The sequence below is a fragment of the Populus trichocarpa genome, chromosome 6 (assembly GCF_000002775.5).
Source record: "Populus trichocarpa isolate Nisqually-1 chromosome 6, P.trichocarpa_v4.1, whole genome shotgun sequence".
Lineage (NCBI taxonomy): Eukaryota > Viridiplantae > Streptophyta > Magnoliopsida > Malpighiales > Salicaceae > Populus > Populus trichocarpa.
The window spans coordinates 3,455,736-3,473,686 of NC_037290.2; the positions used below are offsets into that span (position 1 = coordinate 3,455,736).

A 17,951-nucleotide genomic window follows, 5' to 3' on the forward strand; every position below is an offset into this window, starting at 1 on the left:
TAATCTAAAAATATATATATCAAAAATCATTGAGTACTAACTTTTCCATTTATAAAACATCATCACTGTTATTGTCAGATTTCCACTGGTAAAAAAATACTAAACAAGTCATGGAAAGTTCCCAGTTTGAATGTGAACAAAATGGTGTTTAACACGTAATTAGCAAAAGAGAATATGATATACATCAAAATTTGTAAATAGGCACTCCATCCAAATGGCTGTCACTGTGATGACTAGTATATAACAAATACAAAATGAAACCAAAGGGCAAAAGCGTTGGGTGTTTTCCAGCAGTACCTGCTCTTTTCTATGCCTTCAAAAGAAATAAGTTACAAAAGCTCCTTATCGGCAGAATTCAAGGATCCGACCCATCTTGCTTGTATATTGGACGCACAGTAGCTATATAAGTTTTACGTCCATGGTTCAGCTAAAAAGACCGAACCTTGGACAATGATATGGCTTGCCAATAGCCAGCTCTCGATAAATGACTATCGCTAGCTGAGTAGCAGCCCAAGGAGGAACTTCGATAACTGTCAATATCTATTCGGGGCAACAAGCATGGGTGGTTCTGACTCCATGGGCATCACCAGAGGCTGATTTTCTGTTGCCTCACAAGTTTCACTAGTTTGTGTAAAATGGAATCGGGTGCCGCTCAGTTGTTGGGTTTCTGTTTCTTCCATGCTTTCTGGGGTTTGTGTAATTTGGAAGCAGAACTAGGTCCACGAAATGACGCTTCGCCTTTCTTGTTCGTGTTCCTATGCTCCATCTTTCTTTTCCCATCACCAGTTTGCTCTTTGTTAAAATTCCTCTTCTTCCAACCATCCTCTGACCGAACCTTGATTGATTTTTCATGCTCTAAGTGCCTCGCTCTTTTAGCCCCTTCACGTCCGCTACCATCACCAGTTGATATACCAGGCTTGCTTGAGGTGGGAGGCTTCTCATTGTGTTTCTTCTCCCTCTTTCTCTTCCCAGGATGCGCTGAACCAGTTCTCTCAGGTACAGAACCCGATTCCTTGTTCTTTGGCTTCTCCACCCTGATGCAGCAGCACAGTCAACACGGATTTGAATGTGAGAAGCAACTAGGGAGACATGGCTCTTGCAGACAGCAATCAAGCAAAGAGAAATAACAAATATTAAACCAAAAGGAACAGGAGATTTATCAAACCTCTTAGGTGATATATCTGCAGGCGTTTTTTCTGTATCATTTGTGCCAGCTTCCTTGGAAGTTGACTTATGATGGCGATTCTGCAAAGGATGGATATTGGAAAGAAGCAATATGCTTTATTTAAAATTAAACAAAAATTTCAGCAGCATGAAGCACAATGGATTAGATATTCTAGATAGTTAAAATCATGCTATAATACGGGAGATGATGACATGTACGTGGAATTAGTGTAAGAATGACCTTTATTGATTACTTTTTCATTAAATGAATGAATAGTTTGAAAACACCAGAACAAAATTTGAGACCATATAAAGGACAAAAAGGGCTCTATACGGGAAAATGGTCCCCACATAAATGTTAACTTAATAAGGAAGGTTAAATGATTGATGCATTTCGCAACAGATATTAATGGTCTAAATCACTGATTATCATTTACATACTGAAACAGCAGTTGGTGACTCAAAGAGAGCCAAAAGTCTTGCTCTATCCCTGCCACTAGTCTGAATGCTCATGAGACAATTTACATAATTATAGCAACTTTCAATCTGGCCAGCACAAGCTGACATGTAGGGTCTGAATCTGAGCTAATCAAAATGTTTCAAGAAATTAAAATAAACCAAATTGAGAAGGCAACGTTTTTAGAAAAGAAAAACAACCTGCAAAACAGTCTTGAAAAAACTCTTATGTTTCTCTGGGATATCTAACTCAACTGCAGAAGAACCACACTTCCGTATCATAATCTCCAGTATGACTGTAACCTGTGGAAACTCATATATCATATATGTAAGAGGACCTTTCAGAACAGACAATCAATAAACAGAGTCACGTAAACACGTAATTATTTGGAATGTGCAAAGAAGACCAATAAGAGCATAATGCCAGAGTTACATGCCTTTGATCTGAAATGGTTTCTAGAGACAGATGACCAGGGAAGAACTCCAATGATGATGTCAGATAGGAAATTCTGCAGGTCTTTTGCTTGCAAGCAAGATACTAATACTTTTGTGAAGCCCAAAACAGCCTGTTTAATATTTACTAATTATTTCGACACTGTTGAAATCTAAATAAATTAATAACAATCTGGATAGAGAGCTAGCAAATACTTACTTTTATGACTTCCAGAGCTTTGTTTTGCAGCAATGATAAGAGAGAGGGAACAAGATCGGGCACTTTAAGACAGATTTCTGTATCATTATATACTAGTACAGACAGTGCAGATACTGCTCCACTTGTTATGTAGGGAGACGAACCAGAGAGATAGCCTGTTATCTGAGCAGTTTATGACTTCATCAGAGAGCAGCTATGACACTTGTTAAGTTATTAATGGCAACATGACAATGGTCAAATTCAAGATTTTTCATCATTGGACCACAACCAAAAGACCACTGAAAAACTAGCACATCAGCAACAACTCAATGTACAATCTAAAATTTCTAAATAAGGTACTCCCTGCCTGCAAAGTAATTCGTCCATCTACCCTTTATTGGATCCCCAAAATATTTGTCTAATTTGAAGTCCACATACAGAACCTAAGGAAGTTGTACACCACAAATCTAGAAGGCAAACAAGTTATCTAAACACCCAAAACTATCATTTTTAATTGCAGTGGTAATGATGGCATCACATTGATCACCTGAATTCATTGATAATGTCCACTTAAAAGGTTGACTTTCTAACATAGACAAACAACTGGAGGCAGAGGGACAGACAGCCGGATATTAGCCATTCATGCTGGGAAAAACAATGAACTAAAGAGATGGTAAGCATATTCAAAAGCCTTCAACAAATGAAGCTTCACGTTAACAATACTAAAGTAGAACAGGTGACACACTAACCATGCTGATCAGTCTTTGATAAGCTTCTCTAGAAGTGGCACAAGATGAGTTGCGCAAGGAGGAACTTATAAAAAGGAGTGTATCATAAGCCACTTTCCTAGCTTCTTCCCTTGCCTACATGTTACAGAATAGATGCATGCAGTTAGCTCTCAACCACAAGTGTCCTAACTTTGATAATTCATGCTGAATATCAAACGTGTTGATACAATGGCAATAGTATAGAATAACAAGGGAAAAAAAAGACCACTTCATGAATTTTATTTAACAAGAAATGGATGCCAATTTAAAATCTAGCACAAAACATAACCTAGTTGTTTTTCAATGACAATAAACCAATAACAGCGGTAAGTAGTGCAATATATAGTTAGTTAATTTTATGTTATGTAAAGTTCATTGGCAAACTTATCCAAGAATTTTAAACTAACATTAAGAAAACAGAGAGAGAAAACTATAAATCAATGTCTTAACCTACATGTGCATCTTTTGTTTGACACATTAACCATGTTTTCTTGTACAAAAGAACGAGACATGAAATATATCAAGAGCAGAGAGAGAGAGAGATTCTCTTAACAAGCTTTGGCAAGCTAATAACACACACGGAGCAGATAAAGTAGCTCAAGAGTTCGTTTGCCTCTGATTCCTAACTCAAAAATGGAAATCAGGACTACAAAACAATAAAAAAGAAGAAGCAAAGCACGTACATCCTTCAAGATGAGTATGATCTCATTGAGCATAAGAAAAGCCTTTGTATTTTTCTCCTCTGAGGTCATCTGCAAAAAGCATATTAAAGAAATTAATTTAATTTCAGATTCCATTTAATTTTTGCGGGATTACAATAGTATCACATCTGCCTCCTCCAAAGAAAGTGAATTAGCTAAACAAACCAAAGTTGCCAGAGTGTCCATGATATAAACATAATAAGAGAAACTTCAAAAGGAGAAAAAGGTAAAAAAAAACAGGACTTCACAAGATCATGCATACTAGATTTAAAGCAACCACTAATGCATGAAAGTATAGAATCTTCAGGCCAAATTCTAGAAATTCTCAATCATCTTTTCTCAATAATTTGTTTGAGACATAAATTTAGGCATACAAATAAATTTCATAATTAAGGCGTCTTGTATTCAATCTAAATAATACTAATAATGGACACTTTCCCATCAGGTGCCCTTCACTGTGTGAAAGAAAGACAGTGAAGCAAGAAAAATAGGGGTTGGAGGTGAAAAATGAGAGGTTGGGACATTGCAATCCCTTGCTTCAGTGGATAGTGAATGGACCCCCTCCACAAATGTAGGCACTTCAGCTAGAAACATAAATTGTCAGTGTCTTCTTATTTACTTACATTCATCTTGTGATTTCTGCGTTGTATTATTTTTTCCAATTTCTATTGCTATTTTCCAAAGAAAAAACTTTCATGGCTAACATGTAACATGCAAGGGTCCCCAAGAAACATAGTTCACAATGCAAGCATTCAAGTGTTTAACACCGACAATTAGTAAAATATTTCTCTTCCTTATACAGTCAAGACATTGACTTTTAACTCTTCTCAAATGTAGGCTCTTCAGCTAGAAACATAAATTGTCAGTGTCTTCTTATTTACTTACATTCATCTTGTGATTTCTGCGTTGTATTATTTTTTCCAATTTCTATTGCTATTTTCCAAAGAAAAAACTTTCATTAACATGTAACATGCAAGGGTCCCCAAGAAACATAGTTCACAATGCAAGCATTCAAGTGTTTAACACCGACAATTAGTAAAATATTTCTCTTCCTTATCCAGTCAAGACATTGACTTTTTAACTCTTCTTTCATCCTGCCCTGACAAGAAAATGATGACTTGAGGATTTTATCTCGAATTATCATGTTGTAATTTACATTAATGAAAAAAAAAAAAAAAAAAGCAAACAAGCAGCCCAGGAAGTATCATTTCATCTATCAATTTATGTATCTCAAAAATTGAGCTCATTGAGAGGATATTAATCACATGCCACTTCATAATTAAATTTCATTCCCTTTTCTAAATGAGCTCAATTTTTGGGAGTTGAGATATTCAATAATGCCACTTACAGAGAAAAAAATAGAAGATTTGGAAACACAGAAATAAAAATAGAAGAAGATATGACAAACTAAAAGAAGACAAGTAGGAACAGAGATCTTGACCTCTAATGCATGAACTATGAGAATATGGAAACAAGCAAATCGATTTTTAAGAGTTGCAACATCATCAGGAGATTTCAGGCCAAGTAATAAGTCAATCAGCTCCACAAACCGAGAAGAACAAAACCATGCGTGTTCCTGCACCAGAAAAAAAAAAAAAGCTACTAAGTCTGCAAAGCAGTAGCTTCTGAAGATGATAATTTAAGTGTGCCAAGAAGCGAATCCAAACCTGTAAAATTCTGCTCAGAGTGTGGTATGCTTCACAATGACCAGTTACATCAGTAGCCTGAATGTCAAAGATTCATAAAAGAATTTTTAGACCAGAATTATTTGGCCACAAACAAAAAAGTACATGAAGGTTGTCAGATGTTCAGGTTGAAAAAGTCACCTGAAAGATGAAGACAACAAAGTTATATATCAGATCAATGAAATCTGTTTTGGCTCCAACAACGAGAGAAGATGCAAGCTCCATCATCACACACCTGTAGATTTACTGGACTCGTCAATTTTCAAGATTTCAGGGGAGTCAGGGAGAAGACCAAAAACATAAGGTACATTTTCGAGGCAGGCAAATAAGAAACATACAGCAATTTGGAGAAGACAGGGAGAACCCAGTTCATTAATTCCTTTCACATCCTTAACTCAATTTCTTCTTTTCGTTTCTTTTTTTAAAATCTTTTTCATGAGATAGTGTTAGATGTTGTGGGTTGGTTTGGTATTAAAGCAGGACATTAACTTTCCAGTTTACCTATGTACATCTTTCTCTTGTACATTCAAGCTGCGTGCTTCTTCCTCAATCAATTCATCACCATCACTCTTTGGCTGTTGAAACTCACCTTCACCAGTTACAAACCGAAACCTCTTAAGCAGTGACATGAAAACTTTCTGGGTGACAGAAGAATTGCTGATAGAAGCCAAGCATGCAATAGCATCCTGAGAAAATACCATCAGTCAATATGTGATATCTCATGACATTGACTGGTATCAAAAAGGTAATGGCATGCGTATACAATAGCATAATTATAATCTCACAACTAAGAAACATTACTGAAAAGGCTAAACTCAATGTTACCAACTTAGACAGATGCAGAGATTACAGAATATGTCAAAAGCTATCCTACTTACCTAGGGACTGAATCATATGAGCCCAGAAACTTTCAAAGAAGGTTACAGTCTATGAGGTGTAAGCATCAAGTTTATAGATACAACAATGATTTATATCTGTACAATCTTTAGCTAGTATGACAAGAAAACCATGCCAGTAGCTCCGAATAACTTACAAGAGCAGCAACACTTACTTAAACTGCTCAAGCAAAATGAATATCGAACCACTCCACCTTAAATCAGGGGCAGTAGTGACCATGGCAGGTCACAAAGCCAGGTAAGCCAATCCAAATCCAATTGGTAAATTGCTAGGATTCATGCACTTTGTATAGGCATCACCCAACCCAACACTATTTATAGAGAAGATGAAAGCCAAAAAACAGATGCTATAGAAAAGAGGAAACAGAGATAATTCGTAAACTACAGTGAAAAAAATGCATAGTAGGAAAAAGGGGAGCAGGATATCAATGTCAAGTCAATTCTGTATCCCAAGAAATAAACTTTCAACTTAGAGAAAATACAGCAAGAATACATCTATCAAACATGTTAAAACAAAAATTAAGATGGAGAAAAACTATATATGGAAGAAACCTTTATATACGAGGGCTTCCCAGACTGTGAATCAACAAATAAGTCAGCTAGAGCATGAAGCAACTTTGAAGAACATGATGTCAAAGCTTTGATGTTTTTGGTTGCAGTTTTTTTGGAATAAGTGGCTACATTTTGGCACTCTAAAACAGAATCTTTTACTGCATTGTCATTTGAGGCACCACCATCACTTTTAGACAACATCACACTTCTGTTTTGATTCACAAGAACCTATGCAAAACCAAAGAAATAAATATAAAAAAATCAAATATAAAAGAAAACAAAAACAATTAAATAATGCATCCCAATAAAAAAAACCAAACCAAAAGAAGAAAGAAAATAATTAGCTCTTTGCACCTATAAAGGGAAAAGAGAGGTCACCTGTAAGGCAACAGCAATATTCTGATGCATGAAGGAATACTTCTTAAGAGAAGTAATCATAAGTTCAGCCAAAGCTCCAAACTTTTTGTGAGTATCGACAGGATAGCGACAAAAGGCAGGAAGCAGTCCCCAGAGGCCATGAGCATGAGCCTGCAGATCCTGACCAATTACTGATTTTCTAACTGGACAAAAAAAGGGGAAAGGGGAATAATAAATAAAAATATATATATTCCAGAAGTTGAAATGTTCACAGGATAACAAATCGTTGTTGAATGAAAATCATGAAGATGAAGCTATGATAGATAAAAGAACTCTTGGTTGCATTACAATTAAAGAATGGTTATGAGCTAGTACAGCCCCACAGGTGATCAGTAAATCAAACAGTTGTCAGCTATAGTTGTGTGACCACTGACTAGTTAATGTATCAATCTGCATAGTTTCTATTGCAGACTGCAGACATCAGTTTAGGTTCAGCAAAACACAAAGGTCCAATAATACAAATCTTCATCATCAAACCAAGAGCTCTACATCATAAATAAGGGCAATATGATCATTTGAAACTGCCTAACTTCTGCCACCCATTAGAGTTCATCATTATAAAATTAGCCATAATGGACAAACTTTTCATTTACTTAAAGCTTTTAGGGCATACCTTTCTGACCAGCTTGCTTAAAGGATTTTGCAAGAGGCACGATGTGCTCCATATAATACCCTAGCGAAGCTCCAACAACATGGTCTTTCAATATGGGTACCAACCAGATATTTGAACATGTAAAACTGTCAGGATCAATGGAGATAGGTACGAGCATAAGCATCTTCTCCGGACCAATGGCAACCACTGCAGATCCCATGCAATTTTGAAGCTGGAATTGTAACAAAAAGGGCAGCAATCAATTCAGTAGATGTCATTTAAAGAAATTATACACTATCAACTAAAAAGAAACATGCATATCTGAATTGAGGAGTGAGTTTACAACAATAAAAGATATACAGAAATGCCGATCTTGTTACATTTCCTAGGAAACATCTCATGAGATACGACTTGAATGTGCAATGCTCGTGTCAAATCTCTTAGAGAGATCTAACAGGCACTGGGCAAATTGACAGCTCAAAAGATATTGGTTTCTTAGGACTGCTCAAAAGGTGAATATAGCTTTTGCATAGCTTCACACCCATAACTAAGGGCCAAAAAGAAATAACATTGTACCATTAATGCTAACATAAAATCAGTTCAACCATGGATCAAAATTGGCAGATTGACAGCCCCAAAAATTTGTGTCACTGGCTGAAGAAATAGTACAAGCAAAAGAAGATGAAATAAAAATTTAAGAGGTCACTTGACACCACCGCTCCATCAACATTGGGACAGTTGCAAGAACATCCATGAGCACTTACATGATTTGTGTCTGGTTTATCACGACCAGCATCATTCATCAAGTCTGCAAGCTTAAGTACGATGTTCTTCATGAAGATATGCGATATATCTCCTGCAATATAAAAGCAAAGTTGATGAGCAGGAGCTCTACCCATTTATTAGATTAAACATAATCATGCATAGAAACAATGCAAGTAAACATATAATTCTGAGACAATGACCGACACAATATTAAACATGCGTGCAAAAACATTGCATTTTGTTCGGAGAACTATAAAAGTTCGCTATTCTTTTAAAATTTAGCTGGCAATATGGCCTCTAAAGTTATGCTAGTTTAAAAATTTGTCCAGATTTGGATACCATAAAATAGTTTGAAGCAAACAACAGAATTATGTGTAAAATCAAGAAATATAATTGTGCTAAAATGGCAGAAGAACAACAAATTCCATGTACCAAGCTTCTTGAACAAAACAGATATGACTCCCAAAAGGTGTTCGTTAGGAATTCCATCACATGAATTCAGAATATTCTCCAAGACAGCGCATGTTGATTTTATCATATTTGCTTCTTCACTCTCTTGACTTGAATCATCAAGTGATTGACTTTCATTAATCTCGACTTCTTTTGGATCTATATAGTGGTTGATCAACTCCTTCATTATATCTGAAGCCTGTGATGCAGTAGCCTCATCAGTCAAAAGACCTGAATCAGTATAAACATGTGTCAGGGGACCTAATAGTATGCAATCAACAAGTCTGCAACAATAACAAAGAAGAAAAATACTAGCACTGTTAACAGAGATCCAATAAACATATCAAGAAGCAAACCTGCTGTAGAACCAAAAATTTTATGTCCATTACTCGTCCAAGAGCTTGATCCTCCGGCTTGAAGTTTATTTAAAATAGTTCTTAGCAGGGTGGCGGCAGACAATACAGTGTCCACAGGATTCTTCTGTCCCAGAGATAAATACCCAGAAAGAGAATCTATAATGTTCTCCTGTTGCGGACCAATCACTTCATCACTTGAACTCACAAAAAATGCTTCAATATTTTGAAAAATCTGCCTCGTCAGCACTGAGAAATCAGACCTCAAAAGCTTAACTAGTTCTGGCAAAACTTTTGAACTGATTTTAACCGAGAGATATGGAACAGTAACCTTCAGAAGATTTAGCATATGAATGACCTCTAGATGTTCCAGCTTTGATAATGTTTCTTCTTTAGACTCATCAAAAATCCTTGACTCACTCAATGTAAGTGCTACAGGCATGTAATTTTTGAACAACGAAAAGACCAATTTGCTAGCTTCCTTAACAACAGAAGAAGATCTAAAAGACTTGAAAACCTTCTCAAGACAGTCTTGTGCACTCCTCCTCACCTGAAACAATGAAAGTCAAAATCCTAAACTCGTCAACTTCCCTGCATTTATCCCGGTGACAATAGTATAATAGCTTTGATAAAAATCTCAACTTTCTCAAGGAACAACACAAAATTAACCTAAGCAAGAGCCAAATATATCAAAGACAAAGAATTACTTCATTTTCAGCTTAAAAAAAACAAAGATTCAAACTGGAAATCAAATCAGTCTTATAAAAATAGAAACTTTAATAATCATTAATCACTGAATTACTTGACGATTAAGAAAAAAGGCACAACCTTTGGTCTCTTATCAACGGAGAATTTAATCAAACTTTCAAACCCTGCTTTCACAGAATCCCACTCCTCCAAATCACAAAACCCTAAAATCATAACCCCCAAGCACTTCACCACACAGCCCAAACTCCCCACTCCCACTCCTTCTCTCTCCACCGCAACTTCCACTAACACCGCCACCGCCTCCTTCACCTTGGCATCCTTAATCCCCTTCTCTTCAATCAAGGGCACCACAATCGAAACAAACGAAAGTAACGCCGCAATTGCCGTGGAATCTAGAGTTTTCGAATCGGAGAGATTGTTGATTGCGGCAGCGAAGTAAGCTGAGGGAGTTAAAGGAAGTGATTCGGCGGTAAGGATGGATCGGAGTGCGGCGGCAGTTGCCAAGAGGTGGCGGTGCTGTGGTGCTGTAGAGGCGGAGTATCGGGAGAGTAGTTGTTGGCAGATTTCTGTGTCGTTTTTCAATTGGGTTTCAGGTTCGGGTTCGGGTTTTTTATGTTTCATAGTTGCCGGTTTCGTGTTTGTGGTTGTGGTGGTTTCTAAATTTTGAGGGTTTAGAGGGTTTAGGGTTTTAGAATTTGTGAAGTAACGGAGAAGGTGATGCAATTTGGGCGGGTTTGAAATGGGCTTTAATGCTGTTTTGTTGGGCCCGTGTTTAGAGCTTGGTGATTGATGGAGAGCAGCCAGCCCAATTGGATTTATTGAAATTAGGAATCGGGATTTGTGAAGCACGTCTATTTGGTATTGTGGTAGCTTTTATGGTTGTATTTTGAAAAAAATTGTTTTATAAAAAGTACTTTTGATTGAGGTTAGTTTGGTATTTATATATGTTTAGTTAAAACTGTGGTTAAAATTGAGGTTGAATAAAAAGTAGTTTAATATGTTTGGTTAAATATGCTTTTCAAATTCAGGTTATAAAATAACTAAAAAAGATATTTATTAATATTGATGGTTTTTAATTCAAATATTGTAGATTTACCATTGTTACATTATTAAATAAATAATATTTTATATCAAATATTTTTTATTATTATATTAAATTATCTACAATTTCATCACGTATAAAATTCATCTGATAAAAACTATAATTTTCATCATTTTTTGAGCGTGTAATAAAATCAGGTAAAATATCATCAGAAACAAAATTAGAATTGCGATTAAATTCCATAAATCCTATGTCATCATGCGATGTTCTTCTAATTTATGTAGTGTTATTAAATAATATTAAACACTAGTTTTTCGAGTAAAACACCATTTTAAAAAAATTAAATTTTTTTTACCAGGCCGGACGCGGTCCAATGAACACTGTTCACGTGAATAGTACCACGTGAAATTCACCTAGCACTGTTGCTTCTCGCGTTGCCAAGTGAATTACACGAGGAGCAGCTCTCAGCTGCTGTATGCGAAATGGTGGTTTGAGAAAAAAAATTATGGATCCCACCAAACAGTAAATTGCTTTTTTCATATTACCAAACACTTAATTTACACGGTTTTCTTTAAAAGTTAAAGCTACCGCGTAAACAAACACTTTCGTATACGTGTCAAGCAAGAGATTTTGATGTTCATATTATATCTATCAAGTTTTAGATATTCATTTAGATACAAAATTTTAAAAAAATTAAATTTTTTTTTACCAAGCCGGACGCGGTCCAATGAACACTCACGTGAACAATGCCACGTGAAATTCACCTAGCACTGTTGCTTCTCGCGTTGCCAGGTGAATTACACAAGGAGCAGCTCTCAGTTGCTGTGTGCGAAATGGTGGTTTGAGGAAAAAAATTATGGATCCCACCAAACAGTAAATTGCTTTTTTCATATTACCAAACATTTAGTTTACGCGGTTTGCTTTAAAAGCTAAAGTTACCGCGTAAACAAACACCTTCCACGTGTCAAGCAAGAGATTTTGATGTTCGTATTATATCTATCAAGTTTTAGATATTCATTTAGATATTTATTATTTAAGACAAGTATTATATATGTATGTATGTACTATATTATATTTTTAAAAATATAAATATTTTACATATATGTGTGTCGGTTTAGATTCGGGTCGATTTTGGATTGTATTTTATAAAATTTATATCATATTCATTACTCATCAACAAGGTAATTATCCAAAAAAATAAATCTTATCGGGTTTGAGTGTAAGTATTTATCAACTCATATTAAAGTGCCATTTCTAATTGAAATCATATATATATATATATATATTCTTGAAGTTGACTCGTCAATCTGAGCATATACCAATCTAGTTTTTCTTCAAAATTATATATGCATCATGTATTTGATTTAGTCAAACTTTGATTATTTGATCTAGATCTAAATTAAACTCGATCAATTTTTTTTAAAATAATATTATTTTTATAAAAAAAATCAAAATAACATTGTTTTAAAAAAATCAAAATAAAAAATATTTGATAGAGATTAGAGATGATCATTTTCGGTTCGGTTTTTACCTATAAAAACAACCAAACTAAAATTTTATAAAATAAAAAAAATCAAAACTAGTTCAAACCGACTGTTTTGATTTGGTTCGGTTATTTTATATTAAAAACTGAAACCCAACTGATTGGATTTGGTTCGGTTCGGTTTTAGTGTGGTTCGGCTCGGTTATTTTATATTAAAAACCAAAAACTACATTGTTTTTTTGAGTATTTTTTAGACTTTTTAATAAGCTTAGTTTCGGTTTGATTTGATTTTTTTAGTTTAATTTCTTTTTTATTTGATTTGATTCTATTTTTTAATTTTAAGCAAACTGAACAAGACGGTCTGGAGTTTGATAACACCAATAACGAGTCGCACATACGTCCTGAATTCTTTTGGATTGGGGAAAGCGATGGGTGTAGTGCCAGGCCCCGGGCCTCCACCAAACCGAACAAGGTGGAGGCTATGCATGTTTCTTACAAATTGCAAGCAACGTCCCTTTGTAAAAGCCAGTTGCACGCTACGTGGTCCCTGTCCTTCAGGCAAGGGACATCCGGATCCAAGTTAGGGACCTCCCATTATCGATGTGCCCAGACGCGAAGCTTTAAAAGTGGGCTAGTTCCTTGATGGGTCAACTGACCTTGGGTCTACTCCTGGGCTATGGATTCTGTCCCTTCAACTATATATATTCTGTGCATAATCTTTAAAATACCATCCATTACTAATAAACAAAAGGGACGTGTTATAAATCATTTACAAATCTTACTTTTACAGGGAAGAGGAAAGCATAGTTTATGAGTATGACACTGAATATATATATATATATATATATATATATGGGCATATATCATTTATTCAACTGTCAAACGGATGCTTGACATTTGCATCCATGGCGGCAAAATGCTCTTCAGGACTGCGAGCTTGATCGGGTAAGCAAACCAGCGGTATAACCATGGAGCATATCGGGTCATTAGTCATAAAACCGCTCTATCTGGGAGGTAAAGGGGGGAGTGTTTGGGAATGTGGTTGAGATTGTCTTTTAAAATGTTTTTTATTTGAAAATATATTAAAATAATATTTTTTTTATTTTTTAAAAATTATTTTTGACATTATCGTGTTAAAATGATTTAAAAATATATAAAAAAATTAAATTTTTTTCAAAAATATTTTTAAAATAAAAATAAAAAAACAAAAATTACCTTAAACCACGGAGAGCCTTTCTTTGCTGGAGCAGATGGGCATGTCCTTCAGGCTACAGCCACATTACTCCTTGCCCAGTGGAAGGTCTGAGATCATAAAAGCGTCAGATTTTAAGCAAGCTGAATTAACTCCAGCCAGCAAATTTGAAGTTCCCAATGTCAGGACTGGCTTTATAATGGCTATCTTTAAGAGGGTGTCGAGTAGATGTGCGTTGTCGCAAGTATCCATGCGCTCCTGGCAACAACCTCTTCCTGTGTTTTTTTTTTTTTTTAATGTTTTTTTAGGAGATAGGGATGGATCTGTAAGAGCCTTGAGTACCACATGTGTGTCTGTGTTTCATGGAAACTTCTACTTGAGATCCACCGTCAAAATAGCGTTCCTATCTTCACAAGCGTTGGGATAATCCATTCAATTCGATGATTTGATTGATCTGAGACGATCTTGAATCCCTGGATCTTGTTTTCGGTTAGGAAGCTCGTGTATTCATTGCCTTGTTATTAGATGGGACCGGATTTCATGTCAAACTAGATAGGAGTTAATAAGGTAAAACATGGTTGACATCACAGGGAAATCAAATAAAACCTAGTTTAATTTTTTAAAATATTCTAAATCGAGGATTTTTTAATTTATTTTTTTTTAAATATTCTAAATCGAGTATTCAAATTTGTCGGCAGAGTATCTTCTTAAAACAATATTTTTTTCAATGGGAATTAATTAAGTCATATGAATTGTATATCCTATGCTTTTATATGGTTGGTTCATATGATGAATTAACGAATATTACCCAAAAAAATGGTAAATGGATTTATATATTCTCCAGCTACCGTTTTATTAAAAGGTTAACGGAGATGCGATGATAAACAACTATACTCTGCGCATTAATTGAGAATATGCGAGGAATATTGATTTTTTAACCTTTCGTTTTCACGAAACAAATATTATAAATCCGATGCAAAATACCTCTTGGAAGGAATATTACGGCTTTTACACAATAAAAAAATGCTTCAAAAACTTTTATATTAAAAAAAAAAAACAGAGAGAGAGAGGACGGAAGATTTTCGCAAAGTGTGATTTGAAGAACTTTTGGCATAATAAATATCTATTTTCCCGCGCTACGTAGGTTAGATAAAAAAAAAAACATTTCGAGCACAAAAAATAAAATCAAATGAAAAGAAAAGGTTTAGATGAAAGAAAAAACAAAAACACGCAGATTCAAATAAAAGTTGGACGTGCAGTAATAATGTATTTTGGATCTTAAAAAAATAATTGAAGATGCTATGATGATCAGTACAAAATAAAACAAATAACAAAAATTTAACATATTTTTAAAAAAATATTTTACACAATAAGATATTAGATCGGTTTGAATTTTGCAGCCGAATCTACTAAACTCATTACCTATATTATGAACTAGTTTTATTTTAATTTTTGTTACTAAATTAAAAATAAAATAAAATGAATAAACCAGCCCTAAAAATAAATGGCGTTGAAGCGCGCAACCTATGCCCGATCACTGGGGCAAGTGCTTGGTCCTGATGAATACGAGGGTATGTCAGTCACTGCAAAACTCAAAGCGCGAGCTCAAGAGAAGCAGATGTCGATGCAAATCTTGGTGGTGGTGGTGGTAGCAAATATTCAACTAAGAACTTTGATGATCGAAAAGGGGAAAGATTCCATGTGAATGGCACTTGTACATAAATTACTCATTCCTAAGAGACGAGGGGAAGCATGTCCAACAGTGTGTTCGTGCGCGAGATTTGAAAAGGAATCTGGTTAAAATTCCTGAATCAGGACGTGGCAGGTGACAACAACATTATGCAGTCTAGAGATGTCAACAGGGCCCTTAAGAAGAGTTATCTTTTATGTTTAACAGTTCATTCACCCTGGAAACAACTTAGTTGGAGGTAGGGTCCAACAACTAAAAAAGCATTACACGTCGCGTGGTGTTTGGTGCGCCCCTTGTAGCCCTTGAAAATCTCGAGAACCGAGTGTCTTCTACGCCCGATCATACTCATAACTGCATTAGGTCTCAAAGATGAACAACTTCTGGTCAATGGAACGAAGTAGGCAAGGAAAGTCGACAGAATGGATATGTAACCTCGAGAAAGGATTGGCTCTGAAGGCTGGGCTTGGGGGTCTTATTCTCAAACTCATATGTTGTCGATGGACTGCTTAACTGCTCTTATGGTGAGAACGGGTCTTCGTATACTGGCGAGGGGACAGACTGAGAACAACCCCTTCGAAGGCCTCCCCTAAACTCCCTCATGTGTTGAACAGTCGACTCAAAATTGATATGGACAAGGGGAATTCGATTGTTTAATTAAAACAAAGCATTGCGATGGTCCCTGTGGATGCTCACGCAATATGATTTTCTGCCCAGTGCTTTGAATGTCAGAGTGAAGAAATTCAATCAAGCACAAGTAAATAGCAGGAGTAACTATGACTCTTTTAAGGTGGTCAAATGCCTCGTCATCTAATTAGTGATATGCATACATAGATTAACAAGATTTTCATTATCCATGACTACTATCCAATATTTTTATAGTCGTTCCTAGTCTGTGACTCTAATCATATATTTTATTGGGTTTATATATATATATAAACAAATTCAATGATGGATCTGGAAGAAAAAAATTGAAGGACTTCAAAAAAAAGGTCAAATGCATAGGCTTAGACCAAATGGTCCAACATGCGTAGACAAGCTTGACTTAAAAAAAAATAATTCCTGTAAGGGGCAAACAACTATATTTTTATTGGAAAAAAAAAAAAAACAGATCATTTACTGCTCATAATCCAATCACCATAAAGGTAGACAAAAACAACCACAATCAAGCTCTCCTAATATAATGAAACTCGTTTACACTAAGATCGATATTTTTCATTATCAAAATCTGTTTCAACCAATGATTTTCTCTTTTATATTTGAAACCCATCAATTGAAAAATAAAAAAATTGAATTCTATGACCAAAATGGATTTTTTAAAACATAGATGGATTATCAACGTTGAAAAATGTAAATAAAAGGATGAAAATAATTTTTTCCCCTAGGTTGAGGTTGGACATCACGTTTCTCTATGTTTTTCACTTTGATTCATTGTCATTGAATTTTTCCTTCCTTAACATAATTTGACAAATTGAGCATCCTAATGGGCATATAAAAAAGCAATCAGAAAAAAATTGAAAGCAAAAAAAAAAAACTACATAATCTATAGTAATCAAACCCCTTGTCTTTTAGTTTTAGTTATAATAATAGAAATTCATTAGGATTTCACTTGGTATTTGGGTTGTTGATGGAATAAGGGTATTTGGGTTGTTGATTAGATGAGTTGACTTTGGTTAACTTAGATATTTAAAAAAAAATCAAAATTATACCATAAAAAAAAATATTTGAGTTTTGCCACCAATTACGACAAGCCAAATCCTAAATTAGTAAGTTAAAAGTTTGTTTGGAAGCGCGTTTGAAATTGTATTTTTTTAAAAAATAATTATTTTTACTTAAAATGATTTTTTTAATGTGTTTGAATTGTTTTAATGTAATAATATCAAAATATAATTTTTTAAAAATAAAATAAATATAGTAATCACAAACTATCTCTAAATCAAGTCTTATGATTTTTTGGTAACAAAACGTGATTAAAATGAACACGTGCTACTTAAAAGGAAAGAACAGATACCAATGACGGATTGATCGATTACTGTGTAAATAGAGGCGTGTGACAGACTCATAATTCAAGTATCCCAGCAGGTCACAGTACTGCATTCCTCGTGGTTCCAACGTTTTGACTATAACTTATTGTTTACCTTTGACCACGATAAATTAATTAATATACTTCCATATGTATAATTTACTTTTTAGGTGTTGGCTCAATAAATTTAGTATTGCAAACAATTTAGACTTTAGCATGTTTGATATTACAAGGTATGATACTTTCATTTTTATTTAAAAATATTTTTTTAATATAATTTTTTATTTTTTTACATGATCATGTCAAAATCATAAAAAAATACTAATTTAATATTTTTTTCAAGCTAAATATACTTTTAAAACACACTCAAACATGATTTCAAATACA

General features: G+C 34.7%; 1 protein-coding gene across 1 annotated transcript; it reads right to left on the reverse strand.

Annotated features, from left to right (window-relative positions):
• Positions 1 to 159: 159 nt before the first annotated feature.
• On the reverse strand, positions 160 to 10,832 carry LOC7473613 (uncharacterized). Its single transcript, XM_024603940.2, has 18 exons — positions 10,258 to 10,832; positions 9,433 to 9,979; positions 9,059 to 9,307; positions 8,626 to 8,717; positions 7,883 to 8,093; positions 7,231 to 7,412; positions 6,853 to 7,080; positions 5,906 to 6,090; positions 5,546 to 5,639; positions 5,387 to 5,443; positions 5,161 to 5,295; positions 3,702 to 3,770; positions 3,001 to 3,114; positions 2,273 to 2,434; positions 2,058 to 2,186; positions 1,822 to 1,923; positions 1,166 to 1,245; positions 160 to 1,034 (listed from the first exon to the last, which is right to left on the reverse strand). Exons 1-18 carry the CDS (start codon positions 10,756 to 10,758, stop codon positions 653 to 655), a joined length of 3,519 nt encoding a protein of 1,172 aa, XP_024459708.2. The 5' UTR covers positions 10,759 to 10,832; the 3' UTR covers positions 160 to 652.
• Positions 10,833 to 17,951: the final 7,119 nt, after the last annotated feature.

What these genes read in the sequence shown, in the direction of transcription:
- LOC7473613 (XM_024603940.2), bottom strand. Translation starts at nt 10,758, where the DNA reads ATGAAACATAAAAAACCCGAACCCGAACCTGAAACCCAATTGAAAAAC. An exon ending in AATTTTTGGTTCTACAGCAG is followed by an intron (nt 9,308 to 9,432) that starts GTTTGCTTCTTG and finishes ATACTGATTCAG; the next exon opens with GTCTTTTGACTGATGAGGCT. An exon ending in TGTTTTGTTCAAGAAGCTTG is followed by an intron (nt 8,718 to 9,058) that starts GTACATGGAATT and finishes TTTATATTGCAG; the next exon opens with GAGATATATCGCATATCTTC.